General features: G+C 43.8%; 2 protein-coding genes across 4 annotated transcripts in view; one reads left to right on the forward strand and one right to left on the reverse strand.

Moving 5' to 3' along the window:
* The window catches only part of RPL6 (ribosomal protein L6), a 4,307-nt gene extending 302 nt beyond the window's left edge, over positions 1-4,005 (reverse strand). Inside the window, exons 1-6 of the mRNA XM_046641202.1 lie at positions 3,967-4,005; positions 3,497-3,775; positions 3,308-3,406; positions 2,162-2,305; positions 1,348-1,396; positions 574-758 (exon numbers count right to left, since the gene is read on the reverse strand). Coding sequence (XP_046497158.1) covers positions 574-758; positions 1,348-1,396; positions 2,162-2,305; positions 3,308-3,406; positions 3,497-3,775; positions 3,967-3,990 — 780 coding nt within the window. The 5' untranslated portion in view covers positions 3,991-4,005. The remainder of the gene's footprint in view (positions 1-573; positions 759-1,347; positions 1,397-2,161; positions 2,306-3,307; positions 3,407-3,496; positions 3,776-3,966) is intronic.
* Positions 4,006-14,606: 10,601 nt separating this feature from the next.
* The window catches only part of PTPN11 (protein tyrosine phosphatase non-receptor type 11), an 84,869-nt gene continuing 82,429 nt past the window's right edge, over positions 14,607-17,046 (forward strand). Inside the window, exon 1 of one of the 3 annotated variants that reach the window (XM_046639440.1) lies at positions 14,607-14,800. In XM_046639440.1, coding sequence (XP_046495396.1) covers positions 14,787-14,800 — 14 coding nt within the window. In that variant the 5' untranslated portion in view covers positions 14,607-14,786. The remainder of the gene's footprint in view (positions 14,801-17,046) is intronic. The other 2 variants (XM_046639438.1, XM_046639439.1) reach the window with 2 other exon arrangements.

Genomic DNA, 17,046 nt, shown 5'->3' on the forward strand with positions numbered 1-17,046 from the left:
ACCACACTCCACCACCAACTAAGGAGCCCATCTCACGAGGACCCAATCCTCGGACTATTCAGAAGGCAATTCTGGCAATCCTTTCCTTAGAGGACTGTGCAATACCATGTTCGTAATATAATAAAAATAAGAGCTTTCCTTTTTGTTTACTTTAACACACATCAAGAACGTAGGAGGATTCCCAAACAGAACAGAGGCAATAATTCAGAGTTCCACCAAACCCTCGGGATGCTCAACTGAGCTCCCAGCTGCCATTAGAGAACTACTGAATTTAGCAGAATCTGGAACAATCTTATTCCCCAGATATTCTTTGTTATTTACAACTTTTATTTAAACTCTTAACCTTCTTTCTTTTTTTTTTTTTTGAGGAAAATTAGCCCTGAGCTAACATCCATGCCCGTCTTCCTCTACTTTCTATGTGAGATGCCTACCACAGCATGGCTTGCCAAGCAGTGCCATGTCCACACCCGGGATCTGAACGGGCAAACCCCGGGCCGGCCCCAACCTTATTTAATTTCACTCCCAAGTAGGGATTCAGAGCTATTGGCGTTGAACACGGAACCAGAAGCTCACCTCCTTCTCTGTGTCGAAGATCTCGCCTTCCTGGTGTCTGGGCTTACGCAGCTGCTTTTTCTTGAAGTAAGCGTCAGTGAGGTGTTTTGGAATTTTCACACCACTGATGTCAATTTTGGTGGAGGTGGCGATGACAAATTTCTGGTGTGTTCTACGCAGAGGAACTCTATTGAGGACCAGGGGTCCTAAGGAAAAAAATCAAACTAGTGAGGGAAAGGGGAAGCAAAGATTTAAGAACTGACTTTGGTGATTTAATTTCTAATTTCTCTCTGGATCTGAAGAAATTTCCAAGTGCTCTTCCTACTGCCAGCATCGACTCTTCCCAGATCTCACTTTGTCCAAGGTTTTTCCACCCTCAAATCTCCAGTCACCAAGGTTGGGAGACAGCCTACTCATGGAGACAAGCTGTTCAAACTCACAAATCCCTGGTGACAAAATTAAACTGAGCACAGCTTTCTGGAGCAAACAGTTCACTTTTCACCTCTTCAAGAATTTCATCCTGGTGCACCAATTCCAGGTCTTATGCAGGACGCATTCCTTGGGGGGCTGGGAGCCAACCACTCTGCATTTTAAGTGGCAGTTACTTGGTGACGTGTTGCCACACAAAATGTCAAATACCTGCTTCCTCAGACCTCATGTGTAGGTAAGGCAATGAAATGGGGTGCAGAATCTCATGGCACTGAAGTTTCCATGTAGGTGTGAGCAACAGTGTACACTACAAGCATTTAAAAACGTTTTAAGTTTCAGAGAATAGAAAATCCAAGATTTTCTTACCAGTGACAAGCAGCAAGCCACTGCCCAGCTGCTTCAGGAAAACCACCCTCTGTAAATTAAACAGAAATGCTAAACGTTTGTGCAATTAGAAACCGACTTCTAAATTAATCAAATCACAGGCTTCTAAATTAGGTAAAGGAAGTTTCTACATATGTATATACACGGCAGCTCTGGAAGCAACTATACCATTTTTAAATACTGACAGGGGTGACCCTAGGATATGAGCAGTGCAGTCATGCACCGCCTAATGTTCCAGTCAACGAGGGTCTACATACACGATGGTGGTCCCATAAGATTCGTATCACATGGCCCTGGTGTGTGGTAGGCTATACCATCTAGGTTTGTGTAAGTACACTCTGTGATGTTCGCACAACAAAATAACTTAACGATGCATTTCTTAGAATGTATCCTTGTCGTTAAGCAACATATGACATTTGTGTGCTGGTTTTTTTAATGAGCAGCCACTACTTTTAACAATAAAGGAGAAAATTAACATCCTTTTAACTCAATAATTCCATCCGTGCACATCTATCCTAAGAAAGTAACTCAAATATATCAGTATTTGTGGGTACAGGGGTATATGAACCAGCTACAAGTAATATCACCAACAGCAGGAAATGGTAAATTATTATATATTATGGACTAAACATGTTATGCTAACAACTGAGTTGTGGGTGCTGTTAGGAGTCATCTCCCCCCACCCCCGCAGCAGTTAACAGTAAAGCAAGAAATCCTACCCAGAGGGCAAACACATCACGACCCAACACTTCAGACACTTCAAGCGAAGCTCCGCAGGCTGAAGTGTTCTGCTCACCTTGCCTCTGTGGCGCCCAGTGAGGATGATCAGAATGGTCCCAGGCGTGATGCTGGCTCGCAGTTTCCTCACATGCTGACTGAAGGGTTTTTTGCCGTGACTCAAAAGCTTTCGAGGCACATCTTCAGTAGGATAATATCTAGGCTGGAGAGAGTCCATAGATCCAATTTATTTAAATAAGTTAATCAGATCAGTAGAGCTGGCCATGCTGGTGGTACCTTTACTACAGCCTTTTTACTTATTTGAAATGCTTTATTTACACAATTGAATTTTCATTTCTCCTGAAGATTGACATTGCTGCTTATCCTTCACATGCAAATCAGAGGATGGAATCCATTCATTTGAAGGATTGAATTGCTGTGTGTTCAAGCAAAGATGGAAGGCACCAAACAAGCTTCCTTTGTAAATTTGGGATAACACCAAATTTTAGAGATTACATGGCAAGCTATCACTACACACTGTCAGGTAGCAGTGATTCTCAAGCTTTTCTGGGGTCCCCAATCTCTAATGTAAATTCTACTTCTCCAGAAAACCCTATGTCTGAAACACATCTTGCATATTATGGAGGAGGCCTGGCTTGTTTTCCAATTCAAATTAAGCGTGTTCATATCCTTCATATTAACACACATTACTCCCATTTTATCCACAAAGGAAAACATACTGTACAAAAACACAGACGTCAGTTTACATCAGGATTGCCAGTTCACTGACTGTAAAAATAAGACCCCACGCACGGACTATTAAGAATATGACAACTCACAGTAACATATTTCTAACCACGCTGTTATCATTTTAGCAGACAGTCTTGCTTTCATCACAAACATTAATAGTGATCACTGCGCTAGTGGATGCATGTTCTACAGGCCTGGCAGCATCCGAGGCTCTATGCATTATTGCATTTCACTCTCACAAAAACCCCAAGAACCAGACTGATTCCTGTCTGAAAGCTGAAGACACTAAAGCACCGAAGAGTAACTCTGCTTGAGATCTAACAGTAGATGTGAAAGCCAAGTGGCAAATCAGAACCCTTCATCTTCCACCAGGAACTGTCTGGTAAACAAACTTCTAAAACCTGAGTACACGAAATAATCCCCAGTATTCAAGTTTCAACTAAACATCCAATTTACAGTCTCCTCAAAATCTTACCATTTTGCGAAGTTTAACCACTCGGGTACCACCGTTCTTGTCACCACCAACTGGTTTTGTGACAGTAGCAAGGACCTTCTCCTTCTTTTTCCTTTCGATCTATCAGGACATAAACGCGTCAAAAAGTCAGAGGCAGACAGAAATTTTAAGGGTAAGACATAATGGTTAGCGGCCCCTCTCATCCCTTACCCTGGATTTAGCCGCTGAGTACTTCCTCTTGTACATGGCCTTCCTGGAATACATGGCGGATCGGGAATATCTGCCAATTCCTCTGACTAGGACAGGGTTTCGGCTGCAGTGGGGCTTTCCCTTCTTAGGCGTCTTGGCCTTGACGTTAGCCTTCTTGGCCTTGACATTAGCCTTCTTGGCCTTGACGTTAACCTTCTTAACCTTGCCACCAGCATCAGCCTTCTTGGCTGCAGGTTTCTTCTCCTTGGTACCCGGCTTCTCGGCTTTTTCACCCGCCATCTACCAATACATACATTAAAAAAAAAAGACACTCCACCAATTATCCCACAAGGCAGGAGCTACACTGCACACTAAAGGCTTCCCAGGCAGGCCCTCAACCTCCCTCTCCAAAGCTGTAACATCCTTCTCACCCATCCTCCCTACGGTAAGTCTTCCTCCAAAACCCCACACATCCACAGTTGAACGCTCACAATGAATTCTGAGGTTGTCTCCATACACGATGAGCTTTTTGAATCTCTGAAAATATCTTAACCCTGTGTGGTGTCCGCTAAGTATTTAGTAGTCACAGTCCCTATTTCATCATTCCTGTTTCGCGAATTAGAAATCTCAGAGCCGAGGAAATCTGCAGCCAGGAAGCACCGAGGCTGGAACCTGAAACCGTTTGCTTCCCGGGCTTTTGCTCTTTTCAGACCACCGTCTCATTCCACAAACGCAGCTCCGGAGAGGACACACACACACAGCCCACACTCAGCCCGGACTCAAAGCCCAAGAGACGACTTCCGGTCGGGGAAGCGGCATCTGGCCGCAGCCCCACATCCCAACGTGGCTCAGACAAACACAGGGGCATCTCTGGACCCCGGCGCCGGCCGGAGTGAGCGCCGGCGCCGTGACCCCTGCGGCCCCACTAACCCGCTACGGAAACCCGGAGGGGCCCCGTTCCTACAGCCCGGGAGGGTGACGAGCTGCAGGAGCCCCGGAGCCTCTTCGGCATTCCACCTCACCCTCTTCGTGCCCCACTGCAAACCCAAGCGAGAGAAATGAAGCGTCTGGGATGCCTCTCAGCTGGCCCCGAGCATGTGCGACCCCAGCAGATGTCGACTTGAAACCCTCCTGGTTCGGATGGCGAAGGATTGGGGTGCTGAAATCGAGTCTTGCAGAAAGGCACCGCCATTCTTACCTTGCAAGATGGGAAAGAGAACTAAGGCCCCGGCTTCCGGTCTATAAGCCATCACGGGAAGGGTCGAGTCTCTCTTCCTTCCGGATCCGGAGCATCATGGGAAGTGTAGTTTTCCGTCTTTTGCAAGTGCTGGTAGCTATTTTTCTAATAAGAGTGAAAGTGAAGAACACTTTGTCTGAAAATGTTTCATTTTATAGACCAATAAAATTTTCAAAGTACTTTTGGTAACGGACATCAAGTTGTAAGTTTTTATTTTGCTTACTAAGGACGTTAGAAAGCCCTACCTTTTCAACATAAAAAAGGATAGCTAGATGAAGGACCTAATCCCAAGTAATGTGAAATCTTTCCTCCAAAAGGCACAATGGGTTTAATGCCTGTATCCTCTAATCATGCTGTAGACTCTGCTCAATGGCAGAGGGTCAGAAAGGGCAGAATTTAAAATGAGTAACGTATATTCCTGCTCTCGAAAAACACACATTAAAGGGAAAAAAGAGAGAGAAAATGAATAATTATGGATTACTTCTTCCGGGAGATTTAGTGAAGTTTTGTGGAAGAGTTGGTTTTGTATTGGATTTGAAAGAATAAATACAAACTTGAAAGATGAATGTGGCAATTGGAACACTAATTATAAGAGGCATGGAGGCATATAAGAACATGATTGTTCATCCCTCTACAACCAATTCTGGCCACTTTGTACTCCATTTCTTAATTTCTAAAATGAGCATAACAATAGTACCTACCTCATAGAGTTGTTGGGAAGATTAAACAAATTAACATACACAAAATCACTAAGAACAATATTTGATGCATGGTAAGAGCTAGATAAATGTTAGTTCTTTTTACCATCACCACCACAACCGTCACCAGCATCATGTCAGCATAGTCGTTGTTGACGACATCCTACTATGTACCAGGTATTCTGCTAAAGTTTATGCACCAGGGATAATAAGAACAATATTGTATGCTGTGTGTCTAGAAATGTGCTATGTGCTTTGCTTTATCTCATTTAATTCTCTCAACAACCTATGAAGGATACTATTATGAGTAAGCTGGGGCTCAAAGAGTTAAGAAATTTGTTCATAACATGATCTGATTTCAAAGATTACACTGTTAAGCTCCAGCCTGTAAAGATTAAAGAGATGACTAAAAAAGATAAGAGAGTTCTTTGCTCATATTAGAATTAAAAGTAAGAATAGTTATTATCTTTTGCAAAATAAACAAAACAGTGTATCATAATTTTTTACTGCACCGAAGCCCTTATGGCAACATGTACACATCGTGACACCTTGGCTTGAGTTTTCCATTCTCTTCTACTTGCTTGTTGTTGGTACCTAGAACTTTTCACCTCGATTTTCTTCAGATCCAAACCAGCTGTTTTGTGGCTGTGTCCTTGAGAATCATGTAGCCTTTTCCTGGTTCTGGTTGAGTGAAGATACAAAAATAGTGATCAGATGCCTCTGAAGGCCTCAGAGATTTCAGTGGAACCCTTCAGACTACCGTGGGTTCAGAGTTGCTATACCTGCTGAAACATGTAGTTTCTAAAGTGTCTGCCTTCCATACAAATTAAGGATGAGTGTGATCCTAATAGGCTGCACTTTATGCCAGTTTATGATTAGTCACTGTCCAGGCATGTAATATTCTCAAGGAGAAGCTTGGGCACTGCTTTTTTTTAAAAAAAAAAAAAAGGAATGGAAATGTCAGCAGCTTTATTTGTTCAGCTTCCTGAGAAAAACACCTCTTAGAAACTGCTACTTCAGAAAATGTGTCAGAATGAATACAGAGCAGAGTTGCTTACCTAAGCCTCTCAAAATTAGAATTTCAGAGACTTTCACCTAGTAAATGCCCCAAAATATTTGTTAAATGACCTGCCATTGCAATAAAAACGTAAATCAACCCCCTCTTGTGTTTTGTTGTGGTATTGCAAAACTTGCTGTTCATCGCTTGGGCAAAGCATCATCAATATATTAGTTGTCAAGTAAACGTTATTGTGAAGCTCCTGGTCTTGCCATCTATAAAATGCTCTTGAATTGGTGCAGTGCTTTATTCATTACAAAGCAGATATTTTTGCAGATACTAAATCATTTTAAGCCTCAGGACAACCTCCCTGTGAATAGGAATTTAAGATAAAAGAACTGAAATTCGATCATAATAAAGGACGTATCCAAGGTCACACATACACTTACATTGAATCATACCTCTCTGTGCCACAGAAAGAAAGCCAGCAGGAAGTTGTGCTACAGAAAGGTTACTGCCCTTGCAGTCTGGGGATCACTTGCTATGTGATCTTGTGATAAGCCTCTGCACATGAGTTTCTTATTTATAAAATGGGAATGACATTGACAATATTTTTTTCACAATTCTTTTAATTTAGTTATTTTATTGAGGTCATATTGGCTTATAATATTGTGTAATTTCAGGTGTATGTTAGTACATATCAGTTTCTGTATAGACCGCATCATGTTCATCACCAATAGTCTAGTTCTTTTTGTTGTTGTTGTTGTTGTTGTTGTTGTTTTTAAGATTTTTTTAATTTTTTCCTTTTTCTCTCCAAAGCCCCCCGGTACATAGTTGTGTATTCTTCGTTGTGGGTTCTTCTAGTTGTGGCATGTGGGACGCTGCCTCAGCTTGGTCTGATGAGCTGTGCCATGTCCGCGCCCAGGATTCGAACCAACAAAACACTGGGCCGCCTGCAGCGGAGCGCGCGAACTTAACCACTCGGCCACGGGGCCAGCCCCTGTTGTTGTTGTTTTTGTGGAAGATTAGCCCTCAGCTAACTACTGCCAGTCCTCCTCTTTTTGCTGAGGAAGCCTGGCTCTGAGCTAACATCCGTGCCCATCTTCCTCTAGTTTATGCGTGGGACGCCAACCACAGCATGGCTGCCAAGCAGTGCCATGTCCGCACCCGGGATCCGAACCAGCGAACCCCGGGCCGCCGAGAAGCGGAAGATGCGCACTTAACCGCTGCGCCACCGGGCCGGTCCCACCAATAGTCTAGTTTTTATCCGTCACCATACGCATGTGCCCCTTTACCCCTTTCGCCCTCCTCCTCACTCCCTTCCCCCCTGGTAACCACTGATCTGTTCTCCCTATCCATGTGTTTCTTTATCTTTCACATATGAGTGAAATCATACGGTATTTGTCTTTCTCTGTCTGGCTTACCTCACTTAACCTAATACCCTCAAGGTCCATCCATGTTGTTGCAAATGGCATGATTTTTTTTTATCGCTGAGTAGTATTCCATTCTCTATATATATACCACATCTTCTTCACCCATTCATTGTTGACGGGCATTTGGGTTGCTTCCACCTCTTGACTAATGTGAATAATGCTGCAATGAACATAGGGATTCATACATCCCTTTGAATTATTATTATTATTTTTTTTTGAGGAAGATCAGCCCTGAGCTAACATCTGCCACCAATCCTCCTCTTTTTGCTGAGGAAGACTGGCCCTGTGCTAACATCCGTGCCCATCTTCCTCCACTTTATCTGTGGGACGCCTACCATGGCATGGCTTGTGAAGTGGTGCCATGTCCGCACCCAGGATCTGAACCGGCGAACCCCAGGCCGCTGAAGGGGAATGTGTGCACTTAATCGCTGCGCCACCGGGCCGGTCCCCTCTTTGAATTATTGATTTCATGTTCTTTGGATGAACGCCCCGTAGTAGGATAGCTGGATCATATGGTGTTTCTATTTTTAATTTTTTTTTAAAGTTTGGCACCTGAGCTAACATCCATTGCCAATCTTTTCTTCTTCTTCTTCTTCTTCTCCCCAAAGCCCCCCAGTACACAGCTGTACATTCTAGTTGTAGGTCCTTCTGGTTGTGCTATGTGGGACACCGCCTCAGCATGGCTTGATGAGCGGTGCCATGTCTGCACCCAGGATCCGATCTGGTGAAACCCTGGGCCACTGAAGCGGAGTGCATGAACTTAACCACTCGGCCACGGGGCTGGCCCCTATTTTTAATTTTTTGAGACATCTTCATACTGTTTTCTGTAGTTGTTGCACCAGTTTGCATTCCCACCAGCAGTGTATGAGGGTTCAATTTCCCCTGCATCTTCTCCAACATTTGTTATTTTTTTGTGTCATTAATTATAGCCATTCTGACAGGTGTAAGGTGATATCTCATTGTAGTCTTGATTTGCATTTCCCTAATAATTAGTGATGTTGAACATCTTTTCATGTGCCTGTTGGCCACCTGCATATCTTCTTTGGAAAAATGTCTGTTCAAGTGTTTTTTGTTGTTGTTGTTGAATTGTATGAGTTCTTTATGTATTTTTAGAAATCAACCCCTTGTTGGATCTGTGATTTGCAAATATTTTCTCCCTGTTTGTGGGTTGTTTTTTCACTTTGTTGATGGTTTCCGTTCCCTTGCAGAAACTTCTTAGTCTGATGTAGTCCCATTTGTTTATTTTTTGTTTCCCTTGCCTGAGTAGACATGGTATTCAAAAAGATACTGCTAAGACCCATGTCAAAGAGTGTACTGCCTATATTTTCTTCTAGGAGTTTTATGGTTTCAGGTCTTACATTCAAGTTTTTTTTTTTTTTAAAGATTTTATTTTTCCTTTTTCTCCCCAAAGCCCCCTGGCTTGATAAGCAGTGCCATGTCCGCACGCAGGATCTGAACTGGCAAAACCCTGGGCTGCCGAAGTGGAGCACGTGAACTTAACCACTCGGCCACAGGGCTGCTGCCATACATTCAAGTTATTAATCCATTTTGAATTAATTTGGGGGTATGGTGTAAGATAATGGTCTACTTTCTTTCTTTTGCACGTGGCTGTCAAGTTTTCCCAACAGCATTTATTGAAGAGGCTTTCCAGGGCTGGCCCCGTGGCCGAGTGGTTAAGTTCCTGTGCTCCACTGCAGACGGCCCAGTGTTTCGTTGGTTCAAGTCCTGGGCGTGGACATGGCACTGCTCATCAAACCACGCTGAGGCAGCGTCCCACATGCCACAACTAGAAGGACCCACAACGAAGAATATACAACTATGTACCGGGGGACTTTGGGGAGAAAAAGGAAAAAAATAAAATCTTAAAAAAAAAAAAAGGCTTTCCTTTCTCCATTGTATGTTCTTGGCTCCTTTGTTGAAGATTAGCTGTCCATAGGCATGTGGTTTTATTTCTGGGCTTTCAGTTCTTTTCTATTGATCTCTGTGTTTGTTTTTCTGTCAGTACCACACTGTTTTGATTACCATAGCTTTGTAGTATATTTTGAAGAGAGAGCTTGTGATACCTCCAGCTTTGTTCTTTTTTCTCAGGATAGCTTTGGTGATATTGACAATATTGATAATACCTCCCTAAGCGTTAATGTTAAGGTCAACATAGTGATTCACTCATTCATTCAATAATTCTCTTGTAAGAAAGTACATGGAAACACTATTTTTAATGTAAAAAAAAAAACCACCCCGGAAATAATCTGAATGTCCAACACAGGAATTGACTAAGAAAATGTATATCCATTCTATAGAATATTATGGAGCTATCGAAGAGAATGGCTTACATCTAAGTGTGCTGTCCAGCACAGTAGCATTAGCCAAATGTGGCTGTAGAGCACTGGAAATGTAGCCAGCTCACACCAATATGCTGTAAGTGTAAAATATACACTGGACTTCAAAGACAATAAGAAAAAAAAAGAATTGTAAGATATCTCATTAATAATTTTTTTTTTTGCTGGGAAAGATTCACCCTGAGCTAACATGTGTTGCCAATCTTCCTCTCTTTTTTCTTCTCCCCAAAGCCCCCGTACATAATTGTACATTACCGTTGTAGGTCCTTCTAGCTCTTCTATGTGAGCCAGTGCCACTGCATGGCTACTGACAGACGAGTGGTGTGGTTCTGCGCCTGGGAACCAAACCCAGGCCGCCGAGGCAGCGAAAGCTCTGAACTGTAACTACTAGGCCATCAGGGCTGGCTCTCAATAATTTTTTATATGTATTGATTACATGTTGAATGATAATATTTTGATATATTGGGTTAAACATATTATTCATACTGACTTCCCCTGTTTTACTTTTTTAAGTGTGAACACTAGAATCTTTAAAGTCACATATATGGTTCACATTATGTCTGTCTTGGACAATCAGTGCTAGTCCAGAGGGATGTCCATTATATATTAAGAGAAAAAGTTCAGTCACAAAGATATGTATCTATATATCTTTGTGATTATATATATGTGTGTGTATATATATATACATACACACATACGTATAATATAATAGACACATTACGAACCCATATACACATATTAATATATATACACACATATATACACATATTAATATATATACACATATTAATATATATACACATATTAATAACACATTTAAAAAATAAAATAGAAAAAAATCCCTCTGTATGTTATGTATGTGAGTGAGTGGGTGTAGGATGTGGGTGTGTGTTTGTATACATATACAAAAAAGTGCGGAAGGATACACACTAAACCATTAACAGTGGTGGGGGCTGGGGTAGAGAAGATGTATACACTGAGGACCAGGGAAAATTCCTGTTTTGATTCAGCCTGTTGCAAGGAACTTGTATTACTTTTGTACTTGAGAAAGAAATTAGAATAAAGTATGTCTAGACGAATATCCTTAAGCTTATTCTATGCCAGGCACTGTGCTAGGCTCTCAGCATATAAAGATGAGGAAGATAATGACTTTCTTTTAAGAGGAGCTCATAATCTAAGGGAAGAGGCAGAACAGTCGATCAACAACGATGTTGAACTGTGCTGGGGGCGGACAGAGGCACGAACAGGCAGCCCCAAAGCATAGGGAGGAGGTCTCTGTTTTATTCTCAGGAACTGGTCCAGGGGTGTGTGCAGAGAATGTTTCCTGGAGGAGCTGACTGAGTTGGAGGTGTATCTTGCTTGACACTTAGTTTTCCAGATGGAGACGAGTTTAAAGGGTATTTCAGACAGAAGGAACTAGATTTTGGAATACAGGGATGCAAGAAACAGCAAGAGGATTTTGGAAACTGCCAGATTATGTGAGGGAACGGGGGGTGAGTGAAGCTGAACAGATAGTCATGGTTCATATTTAGAAGGGCCTGAGGTGCCAATGGAAGGATTTTCATTTAGTGTTAAAGGCTTTGAACCTCCCTCATAGAACAGGAGGATGGCATGATTAGATTTGTATTCTAGAAACATCATTCTAGCTGCAGAGCGTACAGAATGTAGGAAAGACTGGGGAAGCAATGGTTTTGATACTGAACCTCTTAATCTCAAATTCGTCTGCCGGATGTGCAGCTAGCCAAACACTAAGACATCGGTGCTTGGAGATGGAGAAAGGCCCATTCGAGTCGGCCAAGACAGAAGGTGGGAGGATGGGTTCACTCAAATCCGCCTTAACCAGAGAAAAAGAGGGGGGTTTTATAGAGCCAAGGGGCTTGGTAGGATGAGCTTTGGAGAAACAAACCTGATAATCCCCTGGGCAATCTGCAACCCCTGGGGCTGGTCATCCAGCGATTGCAACCTCCCCAAAGGCATTCTCTTTCTTCTGCAAAACAAACTCACAAATCCTTGAGACCCGAGTCATCCCTGAGTTAAACAAGGAAACAGCAAACTGACAAGATTCATCTACACCTGTGTTGGGACAGAGGTCAAAAGGCAACACGTTCTTATTGAATATCTACAGTAACCCTCAGGTACCTTGCTTCAGTTTCTGTACTCAAAGAGCTTAGAGTTTACTTTGGAAAAGAGACAAGTGATAACCAGCACTTACCAAGTGCTTACTTTGCTAGGCACTGTTCTAAATCCTTCACAAACATTAACCCTTTTATTCTTCACAACCTCCCCTATGTGGTAGGTAGTATTTTGATCCCTCCATTTCACAGAGAAGGAAATTGAGACACAGAGGAGTCAAGTAACTTACCTATGGAGACTCAGGCAGGCAGGCTGAGCTTTGGAGATGAAGAATTTAATTCCCATATGATACTGTGTGTTAGATTTATTTTATTTTTTAGATTTATAATGAAGTATGTTCAGTTCCAAGCGAGGATAGGTGTCTTGGAGACCGTCTAACCTAGACTGGGAGAATGAGATAAATCTTCCTATCCCAGAGAAGATGACTTCTAGTTTGAGATCTGAGTCATAGACTAGAGTTCACTACGAGGAGGGATCAGAAAGAACCCTCCAGGGAGAGGGAGAAGATTGTTTACAGACCCTGAGCTGGGAGAGAGCATGGCACATTGAGGGGAACTGCAAGTCATTCAGCAGAGCTGGGTCATAGAGTGTCGGGAGAGAAGGGGCTGGTGAAACGAGCAGGAACCAGACCAGGTGGCTGTTAAAAAGTTTTTTAACTTCATCCTAAAAGCAATGAGAAGTCATTGAAGTATATTCACTGTAGGGAGTGACTAGTTGTGCATTCTAGATTACTCTGGTTCTTAAGTGGAGAATGGATTGGAAAGGGCAAGCCTGCAGGCTAAAATCAGTTAGGATTCGTTTGAGTCATCCAAGTGGCCAGGATTTAGGGAGAGTGGAAAGAAACAGGCTGGGCAACTGCTTGTTGAATGCCCATGACCTAAATTAAACTGGCATATATTAAAGATAATTTTCGTAAGGATTTTTTTGTAACAAGGCTAAAGCAGCGCACTGTATGAGAGTCCTCTGTATAGAAGTGAGTTGGGGAGCATTGGGAAGAAAAAAACGAGGATTTTGGAGCTACAGAGATGTGGGTTCCAATTCTGGCTTTGCCGCTTACTAGATCTGCAGCCTTTAATGAGCCACACGGGCCTTCATCAGGTAAAAACTCTACCTTCTCACTGTGCTCGAGCCACCATCATGTCCAGCCTGGCATATTACAGAATTCTAGTATTCCGAACTGGTTTCTCTGTTTCCAGCCTTGCCCCCTTGATCTGAGTCCTCACAGAGTATCTAAAGTAATAATTTTAAAACATAGATTATATTTCTCCTCTGCTGAAAATCTTTCAATGGCTTTCCATTTTACCATTCGTTTAAATAGTCTATAGGATTCTACACCATCTCTATCCCTTCCTCACTTCATCTTCTACTACCCTCCCTTTGCCTTTCCCAGCTCCTACTGTGCTCCAGCCAGAGATCTCTTCACTGTTCTTCAAATAGTACAGAAGGCAGCCTTTTGCCTCAGGGCCTTTGCACTTACCTCTCCCTGTGCTTGAAATGCTATTCCCCTGAGTTATTCCCACTGATTGCTCCAGCATCAGATCTTTACTCAAATGTTACCCTCAGTGAAGCCTCCTCTAACTTCCCTATTGAAAGTGATAACATAAAGGGCTATAGAGAAAACATAAGAAAGGAGGATAGGACTATTGTCTTGAGTATTTTACTTATCTTGATTACTGTAGCTCCTCCCTCTAGAACACAGGCATTTTTGTCTTAATCTAAAACAGTGCCTGGCAGATAGAAAACAATCAACAGATGCTTAATTGTAATGAAAATACAGCGAAACAATTACAAAGCACTTACTAAATAGGCCAGGCCTAGTTCTAAGTATTTTATATATTTAATACCCAGAATAATCCTTTGAAGACAATACAACTACTATATTCATTTTACACAAATGGAGGAATGGATGAAACTGAGGCTCAGAGAAATTAAGCAATTTTCCCAAGGTTGCACAGCTAGTAAGCAGAGCGGCGAGCTGTGGAAGGAAATGAATGAAATTCAGTTTGGCAGCCAGGGATGGAAACTGACACCGTGGAAGCCGATGCATGGGTTCCCGGGGTCGCATACAATAACGAGCGGGCAGCGCACGCCCTGCAGCCAAGGTCTAAAGGAGGACGTCGAGGGTGCTTCGGCAACTGCGCGGCAGCGGCTCCTCCGAGCCACCGAACTGCCGGTACCAGCCGCCGCTCAGTCGCCGGCGGACTGGAAGCAGGAAGTGGCGGCGGGCGTCGCGCAGGGTGACGTCACGGTGGCGCCGGCGGCGAAGGGCGGGGGAGGAGGAGGAGCGAACCGGACTCGGGGGGCGGCTGCACAGTCTCCGGGATCCCCAGGCCTGGAGGGGGGTCTGCGCGCGGCCGGCTGGCTCTGCCCCTCGTCCGGTCCCGAGCGGGCCTCCCTCGGGCCAGCCCGATGTGACGGGGCCCAGCGGAGCCTGAGCAAGGAGCGGGTCCGTCGCGGAGCCGGAGGGCGGGAGGAACATGACATCGCGGAGGTGAGGAGCCCCGAGGGGCCCGGCCCGGGCCTCGGCCCGGCCCCCGCCGCCTTCGGTCAGCCCCGCCCGGGAGGGGGCGCCCCGGCCGGGCCTCGGACCCCGCCTGGAGGCAGCGGGGCAGGCCCGCTCCCCACCTCCTCGCCCTCCCGGGCCGGGGGCCTGGCGCCACGGCGCCCCCACCCCTCGGGTTCCCATTCATTTCCTGCCTCCCCGAGTTCCGGCTCCCGCAGCCCGGGGGATGCCCGTCGGGACGGGGGCAGGTAGAGCCGCCGCGGGAACGGCGGACGCCAGCGGCCCGGCTCGGCGCCGCATTCCTGACCCATTGCCTCATGAGAATTGCCTCATGGTGATTCCGAAATAACCCCGCTCGCTTGGGGAGGCTCCTCGGCCCGGGACGCGGGAGGGAAAGGGAGGGAGTGGCGCGGGGCCCGGTCCCCGACGGTTTTGCTGCTCGGGGGTCGCTCTCTTCTCGCGCGCTTTTGGGGGCTCCGCTCAGGATCCCTGACCTCTTTCTATGCCTCTTTGCATCTCCTTCCCCCCCACCCCTCACGTGCCAGAAATGGAAAAACTGACTGTATCTGCAGCTATTAGAAGTATTTCCTTCCTCTGCAGTGCTCGCTTTGAGAGATGAGAGAGAAGGGAACTGTATCTCTGGTTATTTAATTCTTCACCACAACCGTAAAAGTCAGGTGACATTAATTACTCCCGTTCTACGGATGTGGAAACTGAGGCTCCGAAGGAACATGCTAGTAAATGACAGGACTTGAACCTTAAGAGTCAGAAGGATTAGTGAATTAATGAGTTCCTTTGAATGTTCAGGGTAATGATACCGCTAATAGCTGACACTTTTTTAGCTCTTACTGTAAGCCAAACATATTTAATCCTCACAAGAACGATATGAGGTCGGTGCTAATTTCCTCGTTCTAAAGATGCGTAAACTGAGTTTCAGAAGTTAGGCAACTTGCCTAGGGTCACTCAGCCAACAAGTGGTGGAGCCAGAATCCCCACTGTCCATCACCATATTGCTATTATTATTTTATAACTATTGCTTATCATTTGTGGGCCTTAATTTTCTTGTTAAACAGTAGTGTGATGTATTGTTTTCAGGTAATGATCCTGCTGTTTTGTGTCCTACTCTTTATATACCATTCACACAGAAGACCCACTGTTTAATCTTTCCCTTAGTTGTCCTGTTGTGGTCTCTATATTAGACATTTGAAAAACTATTTCAAGCTATTGGGGTTATTTGAATGAGAGACTTTTTCAAAATATTAGGAATGTCTTCTCAAAATACACCTGCACATTATTCATTCATGGGTCTGGATTGAAAAGAGGGAGAAAAAAGAAAACTGAAAATCCTTAGGAAGTGAATGACTTGGACAGGTCTGTTGGCAAATGCTTAAGGATCTGAGTAATATATAACTGCATTTCAGCAGAACAGTATATAGCCTCAAATGTTCTAATTCTTTAAGGAGCTTTTAAATAAAACAGTTGTCTATTCTTTAATCTGTCAAATAGTCATTGAGCCTTTTGTTCCTTGTGTCTGCTCTTCCAGACAAGTGAGGGTCTGCTTCTTTAGGAGACAGAAAGACTCGGGGCTGGGGGTGGGGAAGGGACCGGGTGGTAATAGACCCTACATTGTCCAGCTTGTGAGTTTATCAGCCGGGAAGTGTGGATATAGCCAAAGCAGCAAGTGGTAAAGATGACAGCTTGAAATGGAGTAATTTCTCCTCCCCTCCAGCCTCGGTGTTTCTTACTCACCTATTATAGAAAAGAAATGTGTGCTACCCTCAGATTATGAACGTAACACACACAATTGGGGATTATTTATTATTACTTTTCAGATCGTAGGTCTTTTTTATTATTTTTTAACCAGCTTTATGAGGCATAAATGACATGTCATACGTTGCATATATTTAAGTGCACAATTTGATAAGTTTTGACACGTGTATACACTCGTGATACCGTCGCCACAATCAAGATAATGAACATATCCATCACTGCTTGTGATGTTTCCTTATGTCCTTTATAATTTCTTCCTGGTTGTGAGGCAACAGCTGTTCTGCTTTTTGTTACTATGCATTAGTTTGTATTTGCTAGAATTTTATATAAATGGAATTTTATGTCTGGCTTCTTATGCTCAGCATAATTATGTTGAGATTCATTCATGTTGTAGTGGGTGTCAAATAGCTCATTACTTTTTATTGCTTAGTAATATTCCATTGTATGGATGTACCACACTTTAT

Source organism: Equus quagga, chromosome 15, assembly GCF_021613505.1.
Source record: "Equus quagga isolate Etosha38 chromosome 15, UCLA_HA_Equagga_1.0, whole genome shotgun sequence".
Lineage (NCBI taxonomy): Eukaryota > Metazoa > Chordata > Mammalia > Perissodactyla > Equidae > Equus > Equus quagga.